This window comes from Kryptolebias marmoratus, linkage group LG6, assembly GCF_001649575.2.
Source record: "Kryptolebias marmoratus isolate JLee-2015 linkage group LG6, ASM164957v2, whole genome shotgun sequence".
Classification (NCBI taxonomy): domain Eukaryota; kingdom Metazoa; phylum Chordata; class Actinopteri; order Cyprinodontiformes; family Rivulidae; genus Kryptolebias; species Kryptolebias marmoratus.
The window spans coordinates 8,685,922-8,708,186 of NC_051435.1; the positions used below are offsets into that span (position 1 = coordinate 8,685,922).

At 35.4% G+C, this 22,265-nt stretch overlaps 1 protein-coding gene across 1 annotated transcript in view; it reads right to left on the reverse strand.

The window, feature by feature from the left end:
- The window catches only part of LOC108240414 (receptor tyrosine-protein kinase erbB-4), a 240,332-nt gene that overhangs the window by 16,874 nt on the left and 201,193 nt on the right, over positions 1-22,265 (reverse strand). The window contains exon 21 of the mRNA XM_017423864.3: positions 1,043-1,198. Coding sequence (XP_017279353.1) covers positions 1,043-1,198 — 156 coding nt within the window. The remainder of the gene's footprint in view (positions 1-1,042; positions 1,199-22,265) is intronic.

The window sequence follows — 22,265 nt, forward strand, 5'->3', positions numbered from 1 at the left end:
GCGAAAGGAGGGTTTCAAAACAAATTAGAAGTCAGGGAATGTATAAACAAAGATTAGAAGAGGTCAGAGACCCATGTGCAGAAAGCACCAAGGACAGATTTGTTTACTTTGTTTACAGGGTTTTGAGATCTCTGCTCCCTGAAGGTAAATAAAACGGTTCAATAGAGCAGAATAATATTTTACTCAGCTAAAAATGTCCTTTATGATTGGTAATGTCCCCCCCTAAGGATATGAAGCCCTCATTAATGTTAATGCCTATTGTTTTATTTTACAGCATGTCAATGCCACAGTCTGAAAGAATAATTTTAAAATATTGCTGTTCTAAAACCAAACTCACACAAACAACAAGAACTGATAGATTATAACATGCTCTTTGATTGTAGAGCAGCTTTATGTTCCACTGTGTTTTCCTAAAGGAGACAGAAAAAAAAAACATTCCAGGGACCATGAATATGTGGTGTTGGAGAGAATGAGTTGCAAATGTGTGGATCATGTCCTGGATGACTGAGAATCTACACCAGCATGTGTGGACCTAAAGAAAGGATTCAAATTGGATGCTTCACACACACTCTTACAGCTTTTGTTCTCATTGTTGACATAGTTCTAAATGAGGCACAGAAACTCTTCTATCAACATTACATCCAGTACATTCGAAATTGCTTTTAGAAAGATTTAACATCTAATATGCTCTGATTTACGTAAGGTTTGGGGGAATGTAGGTGTGAGAGTTATATACGTCTGTTCAAAATTGAACATATAATTAAGTGTTCTGAAAAAAAAGGAAACCTTGGTGATGGCTGTCAGCTAAGAAAAGTTGTATATGAGGGGCTGTTGAAATCAGTTTTTTTTTTTTTAGATTGATCTGCATTACACAAAGAAAAAAAAGCTAATAACTATATCAAGCAAAGCACTTTGTCAAGAGATATGAATTCAGCAATAATTCTCAGGCTCATTACAAAATCCAGACATAATCATGACATATATCAAATAATGTTTAGTCATCTGAGACATTAACATTTTTGAAAGTAATAATATGATTCACCTTTCCTCCATCAGCATTATATTCTTTCTCGTTGACATCCAGCAGCCGAGCCAGGCCAAAGTCAGTGATCTTGATGTGGTTTGGAGATTTGACTAGAACATTTCTGGCCGCCAAATCTCTGTGGACGAGCCTGCGCTCCTCCAGGTACATCATTCCCTGGAAAACACAAATGCATACATGTCTACATAAACATTTGCATGCAGAAATACTAATATTCTTTTGAATTTGCTCACATGGAAAATGTATAAAGTATCAACACTCTTAACCCTCCTGAAGCCCTTGTAACTGAAGAGAGGAAGAGAAGCCCTTGTAATTTTGGGTCCATTTGACCCGAAGGCCTTGGAAGGGTTACGTGTGCTTTGGTATACAGGAATATCCTGAGGAACCTAAAGAAGTTCTGACTCATTACTTTCTGATCTTATTGTCTTCAATCCTGAATCAATATAAGCTTTTAGATAAGGCTTTTTTGGCTACATCATTACAACAACACTGTTATTTTTTGATGATTAATCAGGAACTAAAAAAAAGGCTTCAATTACCAATAACTTTTTGAGGTAATAACAGCACTGTCAAAAAGTATAGAAAAAAAGCATAAAAAATGTACACAATAAATTTATTACACAATTAAAAATACAGCAAATATTATTTTACAAATAATCACATAATCCTAAACAGTTAGTAACATTTTATTTTTATTTATTCATAACAAAATCATTAAAAGTGCCTTTAAAATCATGAGAGTGCTTAGTCCTGGCAATTATTAAACATATTTTGACAAAAAAAACAAAACAACAAAAACAAAACCACTGATCTTTGTCTATAACTATTTTTTTTGTTAAAATTAACCAGGTCTGTTGCTTTAGTGAATTTAGTTTTGCTTACAAAATCTAAGCAAGAAAGTAAATGAATAAAGACTATCTTTAAAAGAAGGTGCTAAGTCATATTCCACCACTACCTCTCCAGCCTTCCTGCACTTTTTATGTCTAATAGAGTTTTCTCCTTGTGTCAAATATTGCAGCAGTTAGTGTCTCACACCATAGTTTCTAAAAGCTATGTGTATATATCAGTAAGTATAATTGAATGGAGCGGTTAAAATAGTATGAGCATGATACTAATAGGAAATAAAGTACATTCCGTCAGCACCATGAAGCTTCAAATATCAACCCCATCGCCAATGCACCCACACTCACACATCTTAACAGATAAAGTGTCTATTTGCATCACCACCAAAGGAGATAGAGCATGGTAGGTCTTTACAGTCTGACACAAAAAGCCAATAATGTCCTCAAGCTACAAAAAGAACATCTCTGTACAGTTATTTAAAAGCTTTTCAGTTTCTAGAGTACATCTTGTGCCAGACATTTAAAGTCTTTACTGCCAATTGTGCACCACTGCAAGAGTGGACCTGAAGAAAATGAAAGATGAGGGGCTGAGGGGAGGGGTGGAGACTATTTCAAATTGGACAAGCAATAACAGAAGCCACTTTGTTTGAAGTGGCAAAAAGAAAAAAAAAGCAGACCTTATTTGGAACCATAACAAATTGCATTTAGCTAGAATGTGCTGAAATGAAACAAGGAGTGGATGAAGGGGTAGAGAGGAGCAGAGTAGTCGAAGGTGGGGCTGAGCTTTGGCACTCTAAAATATGAAATTACATTGGTGTGGCTTTAATCACACAGCCTCATTTGGCTCCTTCTCAGGGAGGATCGTGTGTTTTCAGCACACACCTGCACATTTGCATGCAAACTCAAATTCACCTGCAGACGTTCATGTCACATACAGAAGCACCCGCAGGTTGAGAGTGTCTGGTAATTTCTAATTAGATTAATGCAATACATGACTGTGACTAATAAAACATACAGAACTATCAACCAACAGTGAATCTGTGTTGAATTTACACTTACTGTGGTCACACATATACAATATATTATAGCATGAATGTTTTCACAACTTGTCTATACACTATTATTTGCTACAGCTGTTCCTAGTGTTGCTGCTATATTAAATACATGCTGATAACAGTAAGCATAGTGTAAGCAAAAGCAAGTGTTTTCATTTACATTTATTATATGCCCCAGTGTTTTGTCCACCAGTTAAAAGAATTGTCCAAAGTGCAGCAATAAAGGTAACTCTGAAATTGATCAAGTAAGGGGTTTAATGCATGTTACGCTGGCCATTGGCACTTAAATCATCCACTCCAGGGCTGTTTGCATGTCTTAGTATATGCTGCCAAATTTCTGACAGATTCTTATTTATACATAAATTGCACCCAGTAATCCCTTCAATTTTCAAGACAATTAAGCAATGGAGGGAGGATGGATGGCTTGGCAACCCGTGAATTTTAATTTACCAGCACAATAAGACCGAGAGGGGGAGGTGATGGTGTGTGGAGACTGGGAAGTGGCTGCATACGTGCGTGAGGAACTAACTTTTTTTTTTTCCTCTTTTCTACTCGGTTGCTTTCATTTGCTGCCTTCCCATGTGGACATGATGAGAACAACTCACTGCCTGAGGTTTGTAATTGAGGTAAAACTGGATCTGACACCCAGAATGATGCTAGCACCGGACCATATGTTGCAGGTGAGTCTACTACCAAAGAAAATCCATGGGCTTCAGAGAGACTCCGTTATGACCGCACTTCCAGACTAGTGCTGCTTACCTGTCCATAGGGATCTCGCTTATGCCCTAAACCTTGCACACAGCAATTTTATATAGGTAAGTAAGCAAAGAAAGAAAGAAAGAAAGAAAGAAAAAAAACTCCAGAAAAGCAAGAGGCAGAAATGTGAAGCCTTTAAATAAACTGCAGCAGAATAACAATAAAGAGTATAGATAGGATTGTTACCAGTAAGTCAAAGTTAAGTTTATTGCACAATGAAATAAATCAAATTTTGCCCCATGCTGTTATTGTATATACAGCACTACCTGAATCAGCCACATTTCAAAAATGATCTATAGCATTCTTAGTGACCATTTTCTATAAGAGCAGCACTTGCTGACATTTGCATGTAGTTATACATAAAGAAGTGAAAGAAAGATAAGATCAATGCAACAGGTATTACACACAGGGCTGAGCCTCCCTCTACACAGTTTTTCTTTTTTTTTTTCCACTCCCCCAGCAAATACTCTGACCTCCCACCACTGTTATTTACGCTTACTCCACAGAGCTACAGGGCCAATTCTGTCCCAAATGGACAGAATTGGCTTCCAATGTGTTTTGTGAAGACAAATTTGGCAGCAGGGTTGCAGAAGACTGGAGATAAAATCAATAAGGATGAGTGTGAGGAGAAGTGGTGGCCATTTTTCACTGATGTGAATTTCTCACGGTTGTTTACTATCACAAGACAGATGCCCACTCAGATGCTCATATGGGAAGCTGTCAGCACACTGCTTGCACACATGCATCTACAAGTAAATTATTTTGAATAATGTTAATCACGGAGAAACTATTTGATTGAGACTGAAAATCCAGCAGATTTCCTGTGAACCTCTCATGAGTTCTCTTGTCTGTCGTTTCTAATTGTGGAGGAGTGGTGACAGTACTATTGATAACTAGATTTAAGATGAATGTTACAGTTTTAATGTACATCTTCAACATCTTCTTCTTATGCTTAAATTCATGCTTAAGCTAGAATTTGTAATTTTATAATAACCCTAAGCAACAATTCACCAGGCTTTCCAAAGGTTTTTTCTTCAGGTATTAGCTTTCTAAAAACTACATTTTCATTCCAATCCTGAGCATCTTCAAAGGAATAAGCTTTCAATTTGTAAAGCTTCTAACCTATGAATCATTCAAGCATAAACACTCATCTACACTTAAAAGAGAAATCTGTGTTGTACCTAACTAATTTTAAATATTTTTTCTAGGCATATTGCTACCAGCAGCCTGTTCCAAAACACATAATCTCTTCCCAATTTGTTGAATGCGTCTACAAATCCTGTGTGAGAAGCATGAGATGCTTTGCAGGATTTTGATTTCTTTCTTTCAAATGAAAGACACCAGAAACACCTGAGAACTCACTGGTTGCACTGAAAAAAAAGAAAAATTAAAAGGATCATAAAAACCATGACTCATCTATGTTATCTTTTTTTTTTGTTTATGGTTCTTCTTTGACTCATTTTAACAGGGATGGCAGTATATACCAGTGGATATAAGATATTTAGTTACGGTCTACTTTGTATAATCAAAATTTGAATATCATTGCAGTTTTATTTTATGACATCACCACAGCATCAGCAAGAAGCAAATCATGATTAATGTATCGTAAGGGTATAAAAACATCACTGTAGGTATAATAGAATGTGAGTCAGGGTTTGAGGAATTAAGTGAAACAAATCAGACCTATTTTATATATATATATATATAAAACAACTGACAGAAAAACGAAGTACTACTTACACAATAATGATGAAAGCAGCAGGCTTTCATTTCATTTTGAGCTCCCATGTCAGAAGGAATTTAGAAAATTACATTAAGGGGTAGTTTGAAAACGAACAGTTTGTCTATGCTTATACTAGATTAGGAGGTGGTGAGACAAAACCTTATATGTCCACTTTTTCTTTTTTTTCTTTTATAAAAACCCAAAATGCAAAGGCATGTTTTAGTTGTCCCCCCTCCTACACAAGGAAATAAAATTAAAATACTATGATAACCTCAAAATAATCTCAAATCAAAAAATGTGTGCAACATGCATATCTTCCTATCACTTCATCAATTTTTTTTAATATATTCTAAGATAAATGAATATTGTTAGCATTATTAATTTTGGTCTTTGACCAGCACAAATTTTACAAACAGGATTTTTCCTGTTTTCTGAGTGTATCTCAAAGAACTGCCTATTACAGTTATCAATATTATTATTAATGTACTTGTTAAACTAAGGCTTGCAATTTTATTGGCATTTTGGTAGAATTATTGTGTATACACCCAAAAGCATTAGCACACTCAGACAATCCTCAATTGTGCATTAAGTATTCACGGATGCCTCAAAGCAGCAAGCTGGCCTTTTTTTTTTTTTTTTTTGTAATAGAATTATGTTTCTCATTTCCCTTTATTGCTGTTATCACAGCTGCAGCATTAATAAAGAAGGTAAGATAAGCTGTTCAGATGCCAGCTGAGGTCAAGTCAAGAGCTTTACTCGCCAAGTGACCTATAATATTTATTTCTGACCTATGCTACGACTCAGGCAGAGATAGGATTCTGTGATAATAAATGATAAAAGAGATTCATATGAGCACACTGCAACGCTCACAATCCCTTTAAACTGCCTATAAAAAGTATTCACCCCCTTGGATGTTTTATGCTTTTATTGCTGTCATAAATCCATCATTGTCAATATAAATTGGCCTTTCTGACCATAACAAATAAATGAAAAAAATAAAAAACCTCTTCAATGGCAAAATGAAATAGAAACTTCTACAGAATAATACCAATTAAATAAATATATTTAATATAAAAAAATGCTTTAATATTTAGCCACTTTAAATTGACTGTTCTAATTTAACTCAGATAAAAAAAAATTAAAGGTCAAGCAACAGATACAAAAAGGATTTCCTAAACCCTGAACAACCTGAGGAGTTTTGTTAAATCCACCATCAACATATAGAAGGAATACGGGACATATGTCAGTCTACATATGAGCAGACCATCCTCACAAACTGATTGACTGTGTGAGAAGAAGAACACTGAGAGAGGCCACCAAGACACCTGTGAGCAGTCTGAAGGAGTCACAAGCTTCAGCAAGTTGCAGAGACTGTGCATACAGCAACTGTTGCCCGAGGTCTTCACCAGTCTAGGCTTTATGAGAGAGTGGCAAAGAGAAGGCCACTGTTGAAGCAAAACTCATATTAAATCTCAACTGGAGTTTGGCAAAAATGTTGACTAGAGTTTGGCAAACACCAGTTAAGTTTCTTTAATATTGGCTTTCTGTTTGCCACTTTCTAATAAAGCTTAGGCTGGTGAATAACCCTGACAACAGGTCAGTTTGTGAGGATGGCCTGGTCTTGGTAAATTAACACGTCCCATATCTCTTCCATTTCTTGATGGTGGATTTACCAAAACACCCGGGGAAATTTAGGGCCTTGAAAATCCTTTTGTATTCATTCCTTCGCTTGTACTTTTTAAGAATCTTTTCTCTGAGTTAAATTAGAACAGACACTTTGAAGAGGGTGAATACTTGGTAATCACTTATTTTACTTAACTTTTTTTATTTAACTGCCATGAATTTGTAGATATTTTATTTCACTTTGTCATTGAAAACATTTTCTTTTTTGTAAAGAAGGCCATTTCATACTGACCATGATTGATTTATGACAACAATAACAGCATAAAACATCATTTTTATTGTTTATGGTATAGTTTTTTTTATAATGTACATACATCACTCAAATCATTAAAGGGTTCTGAAATAAATCTATAAGGGTAAGATAAACTATTGTAGACAACACAGAATGGTTCTGAATTCAAGCATCTATGAGGGATAGCATTAAAATAAGCCCTGTCTTATCATAGGCTCTGATGGACTTTGAATGAGTCTATAGCTGCTTAGCTTGTTATATTGGGTTGAGTACAAATTATTTGTCACAACACCCTTCTTTTAAAAGTAAAAATAGAAGGTTGAGAGGATGTTCAGAGATTTTATCTTTCTTAGTTATTCCTGCACTCAGTTCAGACATGAGAGATACAAACCTCAGCAGGGCTTTTGCTTGCCAGCTCTGAGCCTTGAAACAAGTGTCTCTGATTGAAACACTAGATTAACACTATTGGGAACAAAAGAAAATACGGTTTAAAGATTTGAAAGCATCATAATATTGTGATTTTAGATGGATATGAAATTATATGGGAGATAAGTGTTTGGTTCTAAAGGGGAAATAAAACGTACTTGTTGCTGTGAAGCTGTCTAGCAGCCATCACTCCAAATGAGATTCAGCTTCTTCGAGGTAAGTGCCTCCGTGGCAGCTGAGCAGGGAATGACCTCACTTCTGCACGCTGGAGGATTTATTTTAATTTAACAATCCTGCTGTCATGGAAATCATAACTGCTGCCTTACGGCAAGTTCAGCTCATGAATTTTATTAAAAGAGGTTCCGAATTTATGTTGACAGAAATATAATGTTTGTTGTCACAATTTTTAAATGAAATTCCACTGATGTCTTCATCACATTGTGGGAAGTAGAAGAACCAGGTTAAGTGTGGTGTAAAGTGGGTTAAAAAGATAAAAATAAAGATATGGCACATTGCTGGGTAAGAAAACTAAACCGTCAGTAGTCAGTAAGAAACCTCGGTAGCATCTATTTCATTTTATCTAGATCACCCTCATTTTTAATTATATATATATATCATAATTTATCTCACAACCATCATATAGTTAATTCAAGTCTTTTTTAGAATGGTAGGTTGGATAAAATATACAGAAACAAACTTTTTTGTTTTTTAAACAAATGTTTTAGTCAACCCTGCTTCAGTAGCATCAGCATCACCATCTGTGCTCATGTTTCTTGAGCTAGTCTTGGCTTCCTGCACATCTGAGCCGTGTGTCTTTTAGAAAAGACTGAAAGGGATTTTCATGTCTAGAAATTTCAATTATAAAATTCAGCTCAAGAACAAGACTAGCCTTATTCTACAATTTTTTTTTTTAACAATTTGAAAATGAACCGGTTTCATATTTTATAACACAGATATAAGATCGATTGACCTATATGAAATTTTCTGCTTCTGTCTTGTCATCTCTGTTTCTATGAATCCAACGCTGTTTTCTATGTGGCTTTGTTCTTATGACACATCATGGATATTGTGAATATTCAGAAGATCCTAATAGTTTTAGGGACCATTCACTATTTCTAGAAGAGAGGGACATGCACACCCCATTCCCATGAGAATTTCAAATTTAAATTTAATGTATATAGAGTTAATCGAATGAACAGAAGTTTACTTTAAATGAAAAAGAAAAAAAAATCACCAATAAAAGACACAAAAAAGCTCTTACCTTTCTTCAGTGAAAGGTAAGAGCTGAGCTAATATTTTTGAAGTCCTTCATGCAGCTGGGTCTTATGAATGAATGCATGAAGGGCATCTTTTGACCTCACCACCCACAAAAGGAGGGGCAGAGACGAGCACTCAGGCTGTGAAAGAGGAATAAAGAACAATGGTGTGGCCATGCAAAAATGCACAAAGTTTAAAGTAGTTTAACATGAAAACCTCAATGTAGAATAAAGATCAAATTATCTTAAAATTGCAGTTTGTCGCTAACTTCAATATCTTAGTATACTAGTTATAGTTCAAACTTTGGTCTAAACCATTTCTTAGATTGATAGAAGGCAATTACAACAATCAAGTGTGCTTTCTGAATGTGCAAACTCAAATTAGCATTTTGACAGTAGGATTTTGAGATCATCGACATGTTCAATAAATGATGCTTGAGGGAAGAATAAAATGCATCCGTTTAACTTGTGTGAAATGAAAGTCAAACAGTGCAATTTGGGAAGAGACAATAGAGGAAAGAGGCCTCCTCATTGTCTATGTACCAATGACTTTTTATTTTTCTATAGGGTTGTTGATTGGTTGAAGCAGTTCTTTTACATATGTTCATTTCTTATCACAAAGGCTAGTCTCCTCTGTAACAGGTTAGAGTTTGAAATAAGAGATCAAGCAGCACCTCCTCCAAATTGCATGTGTTGTATAGATGATCTGTAACCTGAGAAATCATGAGATTGACAGAGGGATGACACCATATCATCAGCCTCTCAGTGTGTCAGAGGTTTTGCTGAAGTTGCTAAAATAATGTAGTGTGCAGTAGCACTAAAAAAAACAAACTACAAAACTGCAAGAAAATGAAAAAAATAAAATGAAATAAACCAGTCTTTGTATAGACAGATAGACACTCATTGGGACCACATTTATAGCAGTAATTTGCACAATAAGTTGAGCAATATTGCTTTTAGACTGTTTACTTGCAAGTAATCTAACTTGTACTGTTTTGACTATCTCCTGCTGGCATCAAAGGAAGGCGATCATGTAACTGCTCATCTTTGTTCATGTTTGTTTGCCTGTAAGCAAAATGTATGACAGAGATTTTTATAGATACTAACCTAAAATTTGATGTAATGGTATCTGCTGTGTCATCCTCAACACACGTTCTGGAGGTTATTAGACCACACAACATCTTTATTTAAAATTTTGGCAGGCGAGGCAGTGGGTGATATGCATTATTTCTAATAATGTTTCTTTCATTATTTAATTTCTGATTTGTATTTTCTTTGCTAATAACCAATATACAACATGAAATGTAAAGGTTGTAGAAACAACTTATGGAAATAATCCATGTTCCTTTTTTTATTTTCTCCTTGATGTACCCCCTTTATTATTCTTTCCTTCTTTTTTCTTTTTCTTTTCATTTTGAAACATGTTGTCACTGGGTTTTCATCATAACATCTGTCACTTTTTCTGTTTGTCTTGTCTCAAACAAAAATAGAACACTGTGCTGTACACTTGGTTATTGCTTAGTCATACAGAACATGACTAAGAGTACAGGGACTGTTAGTCTCTGCAGCTAAAAATACTTCAAATCTTCAGTCTTAAACCTTAAAAAAATACCTCATATTATTGTAATGAGAATTGCCAAGAATGAATGGAAAGAGCAGTTTAAGTGACACAGATGAGGAACAAGACAAAGAAAGATGTTTTGTGTGTGTGAACATGCATGTATGACCCAGATTGCGTCATCCATCCTTTCATATGGATGCTTTACTGCTACAGTCACTACTGCCACCATGCCAGCATGCCGGTGCGCCAGGTCCCTACAGGCATCTCTGGGATCAGGTGGCAGATTCAGAACATACGCCAACAACATGACCTTGTCCTGAATGAGCCCACTCAGGCCCGGTGATGAGGGCAACGGGGGCCAAAGGGGTGAGTGAGAATTGAAGAAGAATGAGACACCAGATGGGTATGTTAATGTATTTGGCATGGTGTGATCCGTTTCTAACCCTCTCTGTCTTCATCTTTCTTTTTGTCAATGAGTACACACATATTACAATATCAGCTTTTTAAAGAAACAAATGACTTATCAGCTCCTCTCACCAACCACAGAACTGCAGCAATAAATCCTTCAATCTGTGGAAGAAACCAGCTTTAGTTGTGCCCATTTTAATTACAGAAGACTGCAATGTGGATAGTTCAGTAGCTAAAGCACACATTTAATCAAATATTAAATAAATAAATATCACAAAGCAAGTTGAATATTGCAAATATTATTAAAAATGTTTTTTGAGGATTAATTTATTTCAGAGCATGCATTTATTTCTAAAAAGAAATGTGTGACTACAAAAATCTAATCAATGAGCTCAGTAGTAACAGTTAGCATCCTTCACAAAATGGTGTTGCAGGTGACATGCCTGCTGCCTACTTTTTTTTTTCTTCACTTCCCCTGTAATTATTATGAAGACCTGGTGTGTGGAATCACAGTCTACACCTGCAACTTAACAGCAAGCCTTACTTATAATGGTCTCCTGCCTCTACACAACACCAGATCATAGTAGCTTCTAACCAGTCGCTTGCCAACCTGACTCTATCTAACACCTGTTCCTTATCTTTCAGAACTGTCTTTTTGTGTCACCTGTTGCTTTCTGTGCTTCCAAATTCAGAACTCAAATTAGGTAAAACCCAGGTGACACAGAACAGATCAAGATCTCAATATTAGACCAGTGTGGTAGTGTATTCCACTACAGGTCACGTCACATTAAGCTAAACAAATGGGATTCACTGGCCCATAAAACCTAATCGCAAGTTATTAATATTGTTATTTATTAGATGTCAATGTCAAATTGTCAAAATCTTTCAAAATCTTTATAGCACAGAGGAAAGCAACTAAAGCTGACCAAAGTGCTTTACAATTTAGCAACACAAGCCAATAAAGTACAGTATAAAAGAATACAAATGTAAAATATTATAAATAATAAATAAAAGTAAATGAACAATGAACTAATCAAAAACACAATATAATGTAAGCAATTCAGTCTAGACTTGATTTTGTTTGTCTTAAATCATAATTAGACATTTCTTGGAAAAACATTGTGTTCTGCTAGCAGCAGCATGTTGGGATGTTTACTTTCTTCACACAGAACAAGCAGTAGAAGTCAGGAGTCAGTAGCTGACAAAGGTTGCTGGCTGTTAGTGGCAGCATCTATTTAGTGCATGTTTGCTCTAAGTTTCTCATCAGAATACACATAACAGAGGCTTACTATCTAGTGAGCCATCCATCTGCTTGTGTTTGAGCATAGCAGCTTGGTTTGTTTGTGGTTTTTAATGATGAAGTGCATCGAGATAGCCTCAAGTTGTGTGCAAAGGGGTGGGTGTGTTGAACTACACTGGTGAGACACATTATGTTTAAACAACAACTATTCTTGATTTGAACTGCACTGTTGTCCACTGGAGTTTTTTTTTTTGTTTGTTTGTTTGTTTTGTTTTCTCCGATTCAGACAAAATGGTAGCTGTAATGCACAAGTTCACTGAACTTAGAGGAAACGTTTTACACTAATGAAGTTTGTTGTTCTATGTAGGCACACAATGTATAGAATTATGAGCACTACATAGAACAAACAAAATCCTAAAGGGCAAGCATTTTTTCTTTAAAATAAATTCTACATTATCTATTAAAGCAAAAAAGCAAAACACTTGCTTTAACCTAATGTCATATGTAGAACAAGACTATGGTTTAAATGGCTGACGGCCTAAATTCATGCCAAATATGCTTTTTTCCCCCTTGTGTTTCCCTTTATGTTATGGTTTCACTTGGAACTGAAGTATCATGAATGTCTTCCTATTTTCATTAACTTGTGTTATGAGTTTGCCAATTTAAAGCCCCACTGGTCAGATCCACCACTAAGTGGTCAAGTTGTCTGTGAGCCCCGTCTGCATGCTCTCATCTTCATTTAGAACAGAAAGAATGTAACAACACTCCTGCCTGTCAATAAATGGAAAAACTGACACTTAGGCCATTATACCATTCTTTTTTTTTCAGCTCTGGAGTAATGAACTGTAATAGAGAAATGATAATAATGATGATCGTCATAATTAGTGGGATAATAACCGGGCAATCACAGCTTGCCATAACGGGAGACATTAACTGTGATCTATGATTGATCTGTTGCAAAGATGGCAGCTTGGTAATCGAGCAGGAAATCCCTAGAATGGGGTGATGCAGAGAGTGTGTCCAAGGGTTTATTGAGTATTAAATATGTGGAAAAAGAAAAATAAAGCCTTCCAAAGATGATCAAACCTAGCACTTGGTTTTGTATTACATATTCACAAGCATGTTCATTGTCTGCTCGGTATATTAGGTTGAATCTTACAGACATCTTATTAACTATTGTGGTCAGTTACAACTAAGCATCAGAAACTTGACTAAATATATATTTAAAAACTTAAAAACTAACCTAACTTGTAAATTTGTAAACAAGTAAAATTCTTTGTTAGTAGGCTCACATCAAGTTGTTTAATGTATACCAAACCTAGAACTATAATAGAATGCCTAAAATATAAGCTAATTTTCTATAATTTTTCTTTCAGATTAAAAAAAAAGGATTATTCATTACAGTTGCCTATAGTGTAACTACAAGGTCAGGACATATCTATTAAATTCAGTTATACAGACTTGTGCTGCAATTGTTTACTCATCCTGAGCTACTAGGTCCTTAGTTTAAGATGAGAGTTAAATCACAGATTCAGTTTTTTTGTTTTTCCCTTGTGAAATCTTTGTAGATTAGACAACAACATACAACACATGACATGCAACATTTGACACAGGTAGCAGTTTGGAGGGAAGAAAATCTGTCTATAAGTCAACATTTTTAATAAAGCTAACATATGAAAACGTGAAAATAAAGAAATACTATGTATCATAAAAGTACATAAATTATTTAGCTTGTGTTATTGAAGTAAATTTGATTAAAAAAGTAAAAATATGCTTTGTCCGTTCCTCAGTTATTGCCTTCACCACCTACCTCCTAGACAGGGTTTACTCATTCCATTTGTTTTTTTGTTTTTCTTTTTCTGTCTGTTGTTAGTGAATAATACATCTATCTTCTAAATCCAATAGCTGTGTGTTTATGCACATGCACTTGAGCATTTGAACACCCCAGCATGTCTGCACTCTTGACTGTGTGCACAGAGAATCCTTTTATTTTGTGTGGGTTGCTATAGGTGATTGTGCAGTAAGCCTTGAAGAGACTGAGGACTAGAAGCTACTATTAATATTGCACTTCTTTGGGATGTGTCTCGACATATTTTTTTGTATGTGTGTGTGTGTGTATGTTTGTGTGTAGTATCAAGATAGGTTCTGTATAAAGTCTTTACAGTCAGGCCAGTTTTGCCAAAGGGAGTGGTGAGACATGCCTGCATCCCATCAACAAATTCTAACAAAAGCCATTCTGCATTGGGAGGATCCTGTTGCAGTTATGATAACAGCTTCTACACTGGCAAATCTATCTTTCTGATGAGGAGAAATGAAGGTGACAGGTTCTCTGTAGATTGGTTTCATTTGCATAATTTTTAGATGATACAGATCATATATATATATATATATATATATATATATATATATATATATATATATATATATATATATCCCACAATCTATGTAAGAGTTCAGACAAAGTTCTAAATTAGGCTTTTTTTAAGATGCATCTGGAAAAAAATATGGAGAGGCAATATAGACAGAGGCTCATAGAAAAGGTTAAGGACAGAGAAAGCCCATCCATCCATCCATACACACATACATACATCTATCCATACATCCACCCATCCATCTGCCAGAAACATCACTTTCTTTCATTTATGCAACTCACTTCAGCTGTTTCCAGTCAAGCCTGACTAGTGACAGGAGATTTACTATAAACCCAACCCGTAAACAAGAGAAATGTTCATTCTGCAGACCACTTGTGACTGGATTTAAAATCTCTTGCTATTTCTTTTCACTGCTGCTCTTATGAGCACATACAGTTTAGCAATTTTTTTTAACTTAAACAGTTGAAAGAAATAATATAATAAACTGATACGAGGTGGAGAAAAATTCTAATATATACAGGTAGGTCCTGATAGATTTGAAAATTGAAAAACACACAAGGATAAAAAGACCCAAAAAAGGACAGACAAGTGTGTTAAAAAATCCTAATTTTTAAGATTAGATGTATAAATCATAAATGTATAAAAACTTTTAAATAGTCACTGTAAAACTGTTCTTTTGATAAATGTGTTATGGTTACTTGTGCTAGCTGCCCAGAGGACATATAGTCTGTGTCTGTAGATGCAGGACTTAAAGACTTATAACCTGGTTACTGTTGTGCTTATCCAGGTATGCACGTGTGTTTTTATATATTACTTGAATTAAAATTCAAGGGGAAAAAAAGTGATAAAAGTTACAAAGCAAGACCTAAATTGTACTTTGTGATATTAGCTACTCCAGTCCTGTAGAACTGCAGTATTGACTCATAATATTTGGCTGCATTTAGACATCAATAAACTGCAACCTATGAAAATTGGCTTAAATACTTCCATAAGTTCTGCAGCTAGACAATCGTCAAAAGACTTTGGAAGAAACTAAACAAAAAGTCCTGGCAAGAATTTCAAAATGCTTAAAGCCACCCTTCAGGAGAGCCCTATTCTTTAACCTAAACATCACAGTGATACTCAGAATAATCAATAACAATTACAAAAGTGCAAAGTAGTAAATTGTTTTTACAGAGTATGAACATTGCAGCTATTGCCTGCCAGACTCTTGGCTTTTTCCCATATTTTTTTTTTTTAATGTAAAAACATAAGTATCAAGAGACCACAAATCTGCAGCCTCTAAGCTAAATATGATTTAAAATATAAACAAAAAAGAGACTCTTTCTCTCTCTCTCACACACACAGAGACACTTGTGTTGGTGGTTTCTGAGTGTTGTTCTATCTACTCTTATAATACTTGGATGCAAATTTTAAATCACAATGTTCTTTTATGAAAAGTAGGAAGGAAAAATAAAGTGTAAAAACTTGACCCAAACTACGGTGCAAATACACAAATCTCTAACACAATAACATTGTACGTTAGTGTTTTTCTTACAAAAAAAAGGCCAAGAAGTTGAGAAATTCATGGCAGTTTGACATCAAGACAATGCAAATATACATCAGCAATAAATAAATAAGTTGTTCCTGTTTGTTGTTTCTATGTATATAAGACTGGGTCCTATCATGAGTTCAGTCAAATTTTGAGATGTATGGTTTGTTGTTGTTGTCTGATGTATGCATGTTTTTAGGTTTGGATGTCAATAAGACTTAATTTAACCTGTGTGAAAGATGTGTGTGTGTGTGTGTGTGTAGGTGTGTGCGCGCGTGTGTGTCACTCATTAGTGTCGACCTGTCTCTGTGAACTGCCAGTCTCATCTATAGTGTGGGCTTGCCTGCAGTCATCCATTTTATCCCATCACCCTACTTGGCCACATCCATCTCTGCTCAGTCAGACACTGTTAAAACTGTGTCACTGCTGTAGGTGTGAGTGTGTGGGTGCATGTGTGTGCGTGAGCGATTGGGTAAGAGAGAAACAGAGGGAAAATAGGAAAGGAAAAGGGAGCCTGTACCTCTTGGCTTGTTTGGGTGTTTGATTGACAACATGGCAAAGTGTTAGACAGTGAAGGCCAAATACTCCTTTTACATCTGACTGTCCTGACTGACTATTCATCTGTCTACTGCCTGAGGCATTGTTATTTTGCATTTAGGGGTCATTCTAGATAGCAAAGTTTCATTACAAGGTTAATTCCTTTTGTTTTCTTGGTATAAATATATTTAATTTTCAAGTAAAAATATATTTTTCCCATGTTTACGATTAAGAGTACAAGGTCATTCATCTGTTCATTTTCCAACTGTTTGTTAGTTACTTCTTGTCTGCTTTGAGCGTTGGGGCCAACTGACTAAAAAAAGGTAGCCCAGGGGTCATTCATCCTTCAAGTCCTCCAGCTCTTCCTAGAAAAATCCCAAGACGTTCCTAGGCCAGATACAACATTTAAACCTTACAACATGTTATGGGCTCCCTTTCTCTTATCAGTTTGACATAAAAATAAATAAATAAAAAAAATCTGCAGAAAATGGCTTATAGTAGGCATTCCATTTGTATGCTAAATCCTGCAAACTGGCACCATTCAGTATAAAGGACCAGCAGGCCTACTTACTAGACAGGTTTATAACTCTCACTGTCACTACCCACCCAAAGCTTATGATCATACAGTAAGCACATTACAGATTTAGAAATAAGTTCCCTTTTAACACAGATCCACACCTGTGCAGATTCTGCTGCATCAGTCTGTATGATTTAAAAAAAATTATCACAACTAGACTTTAGAGAGAGAGCTCATTTGTGAAAGAGTGCTATGACCATGATCAGCAACTTCATGACATATTTTACTTTAAGGGTACTACCTTCTATTCAAAGAACAGAAATCTATGCAAAAACATTCATTTTTAATTATGTTATTTAATCTTAGCTGGAGAATCACAGAAAAAGGAAAATAAATCTAACCAGTGGTCAAAATGATATAATTACATACTTTTTTTAACATCATTGTCACAATCATTCCCACTTGCACTCCTACATTGGGAATGTATTTAGTCTAAACAGTCTGCACTTAAAACATTTAATTTATTTTTTAGCAGACACTTCAATCCACAGAAACTGTGCAGTGAGTACAAGTGATTTTTTACAGAGGATTTCAGTTGAGTAATTTAAATTAGGTGGCAGTTTTAGTTTGTTTGTTTGTTTTTATTTCAAAACCCAAGATATACAGGTTACCCAGTCATATACTATATGAAAATAAACTGATCCAGGCCTAGTCCATATGTAGCCAGGTTTTTTATAAAACCAAATATCTCCACCACATCGTTTGAAGAAACGATGCCATCCACACAGGATCGATTAAAAAAAGTGTTCATCGACATAAACCTGCCGAAATTCATTGTTCTAAACATGCCAAACCCATAAGAGACATGTTTAAATCATCATTATTTATGATCCCTGATCCAAAACCGGCAACAGCAACGTTGAATGGCGGCAGCCTTTTGCCTCCATATTGGGAGGGACAGCTGGTGTAAAACTGCTACAGTAACAATCGTCGCAAGTGAGTTCAGCGCCACATTACTTGTCGGAGACTATAATGCGCCGGTCTTTAAATCTCCAGTTACTAATGTCCATACACAAACACAAAAAAAGGAGAATTCACAAATCTTCATTTTGGAGGTCTTACTATCAATCGTTCTTAGTGCTATTAAACGCTGGTTACATGTGGATGAAAGGCCAAATCACATAAAAACTACTCTGTTTACCAGATATCCGGCTAAGTGTGGACTAGGCCCCAGTTTCTTTATCATTTTTAATCTATTTTTGTAACTACAATGCCAACAGAATACTTACATACAGTGACACTGCATAATATAAATAAATGAAAAGCAATTATACTTGACCAATCAGATTTGTATTTGTTAAAAGCATGCATAAAAATATTCTTATGAACATTAGTATGCAGGATGGAGGTATTCTGTTTGCAAACACAGAATTATACTATCTCAACAGTTATAAAAGTGCCTGACAAAAATGCTTCCAAATTAATTAGTATAGACATGAAAGGGATGCAGGCAGCAGGAGTCAGAAATAGGGTGAGGAAAGGGAAAATGGGCGGACACTTGTTGACATTTCTAAGAGTTGGTATAATCAAAGGGTTGATGCCTGTCATCTGCTTCTGCTCTGTGTCTAAATATGAAGTCTCAGAGCAGGGATGTTATCTGCCATGAATGGTTTGAATCAAATATATGAAAGCAATTTAAATGTTTTCTCCGAGACTATCAAAACAGTACAGTGTGTATTTATGGACTGAGAAATACCGTTGACATTTTGTGGTAAGATGATCAATATTTCTACCTGAAAATTTGAGTTGAACGGAAATATTATTACATACTTTTCACACTTATTGAGGATATTTCTGAAGATGCAGGAAAGTGCAACAAAGTCTTCATGCTAAGTGCCAATTTCTCTTTTGGGATCTTCTGCGTTTTTTTTTAGATTTTCACAGTTTAAATCAACAAATCCCACAACTGGACAATTTCACATTTCACATTCTCACAATGTGAATCTGCCAAAATGCTTCTGGTATTAGAATTATGACACTTGGAAACTTTTATAAACAATTGTCAAAACTAAAAATGATCATTACAGACAGCACCTAATCCCTCAGCTTGAGCTCTATCCTGTAATCAAAATACTAATAAGAACAATAATAATCTACAAAGTCATTTTTTGGGTGGTCAAAAATATAAAACTGGATTTTTTATATGTATATATATATAAAATACTAGTTGACTGTTATGAAATAAACATTGATACATTCTCAGTTATGTTTTATTACAATGAAATAAAAGTGTTGTTTTAAGTGTAGCAATTTAGTTAATATCAATTGGATCAGAACTGAATGACAGTATATATGTTCACACTGGAATGCAGTTATTTATGAAAATCTTCTCATTAAGCATTAACCATGCATATCCATAGATTGTTTCAGTGCAAGCTTAATGACAAAATAAAAAAAAAAATCTAATAAATTAAATTGAAAAAAAAAAGACTTTTTGGATAAAATGTTCAAGCCCCAGGCTAGAAGCATGTGCTAAGTGTAAAATCAGACCTAGCTTGCACTTGTTTTTTTTTTTTTTCTGTGTGTGTTTGTTTTTGTAACAATAGCTAAGGGGTCAGTCATTATCGGTGGCCATAAAAGTCTATAAAATTTAGTGTCAATCTATCTAGTAGATGGTAGATGTTAGGATACTTGACATGAAAGTAAAAATCACTTGCAAGCCACAAAATGAAATGTCAGGAATGCTGAGATTTTTTTAACTGCAGTCTATTTGGTATTTATTGAAATGTCAGTTTGGACCTATCCACTCATAGAGCCACAATGTTTGCACTGTCAAAACAAAACAGAAGACCCTCTTTCGCTCTCTCTCACTGTGTGTGTCTGTGTGTGTGTGCATATATATATATATATATATATATATATATATACACACATACTTTAGGCTCGGGACCTGGCATCCTTCAGGGTTCTATGCAGTATCTTAGCTGTTCCAAGGACTGTGCTATTCTGGACAGAGATCTCTGAAGTTGTTCCTGGGATCTGATGGAGCCACTCTTCCAGTTGTGGGGTCACAGCACCAAATGTTCCGATGACCACTGGTACCACAGATTCCTTGGATCTCTTCAACATCTCTAGTTCCTCTTTCAGCCAGAAGTAATTCTCAAGCTTCTCGTGTTTGTTGTTCTTGGTGATACAGCCTACAGTTCTTTGGGGGTTTATCAGCCACTACAATGTCCGAATGAGTAACCATCACCTGTTTGCCAGTCTGGCAGGATCTGGCACTGTCATTCTCTACCACCCTTGATGGAAATCTTCCACTTAAACTTCAGGAACTTCAGTCCATACTCAGTGCCAATGGTCCTGTACACCATTAACATCACTTGGTTATTATGTTCCTTGTATACTTGGCCTTCCTACAACTTATATCAGTGGTGATCAATCCTGGTCCTCGAGGGCCACTATCCTGCATGTTTTAAATCTTTCTCTTGTTTGACACACATGTTTGGTTTGTGTACTGTTGTCGGTGTCATTTGGATCATGGCAGCACATTCATTTAAAAAATGGAAACATAACTCTAACCCTCTGCAGGCAGATTTCATCTTGTTTGTTTTTCAAACTAGTCATTGGGAATACATATTTTAAGCAATAAGAAAAGACAACAACAACAAAAAAAAAACATTTTCTGTAAAATGATGCATGAGAAAATTATCCAAAAAAGCTGAAGATAAATTTGAAATTGTATAAATCCAAAATTAACCATCAACCAATGGGTTGGATCACCAAGTTTCAGAACTGGGACCACATATTCCAGGAATATGTGTATTTTTTTCTAAAGACTTTGCCAAGAAGAAGGAGGCTGAAACAAAACAACTACTAAGTAAGACTGTCAAGTCGAAGCACAAAGGTATTTAAGGCAGGTGACTCTTAATGGACCAGATGAGTGGGCATCAGTTGAATTACTAATAGGTGTAGGCCACTGCTTCAATTTCAGCAGCAATGTGTAGATAAAGTACTGGGATGGGTTGTTATTAAGGAAAAGCCACTTTTAGACTGAGGAAACACTGAGTATTAACTCTAAAACCTAGAGCTAGTGCATTGAAGGCACTTTTCCTGAACATTATTCATTGCTTTGGATAAATAACAAAAATGTCATGGTTTCTATGCAAAAATATGCTTCATCAAATATATGCAGTTACTTCACTGCTTGGATAGCCCGAATGCTTTTGTGGCAGGCATTGCAAAGAATGCCTAACATGCATCGTTGAGAGCTTTTGTGAATGTTTTTTTTTTTTAATTTTGTTTCTCTGTGTTAATTACTTGTAACATTTTAAAAATAAACAAAAACTGATATTTTTTAACCAAGTTGTCTAGAAATTGCATATATTTATAATTCATGAAAAACCCCACAAAGCTCACTTTCCACATGTTAAAAATAGGTTCTAGATTCAACAATGCCTCAAACTGACTACAAACAGTGCACCTATTCAACCAAAAAATTAATCCTTGGTAAAATAATTTGCATAATAATTGTGCATAAGTTTACATGAAGAACAGGGTGTCATCTAGGAAATTTACCAAGTAGACATAATGAGGAAGAAGTGACATAAGGGTGGTGTACTAAGAAAAAATATGATGGAAGTATATGATAGAAATGAACATAATGATAAATCTTATTCTTGCATGTGAACCCTGATGAATCTGCTCATTAGCACAGCTCTCATGGCAGATCATATTATTAATAATCTATGACTGTGACGGTGTTCATGTCTAAAGGGATGCTGCCTCAGAGATGAGCAGTGCCACTTCAAGAGCCTCATGAGTCATGAAAGACCCTGTGGAGCGGCATGAACATTCATGTTAAAGATGTTAAATCAATATGAACAAAAATATGACAAGTCTCAAGTTTTGAACAAGTTTTACGAGCACTACCTGTGAGGCATGTGTTGTTTTCTTCTTGTTGCTAACATTTAGATAAGATAATTGCAGATGGCACATGTTTGCACAAAAGCGTAATTGTTTGCAGTGTATTAATTGTGGCCTCTGTTTGAGTACAGCGGCTGTAGCCAGTCATTGGAAACACTAAA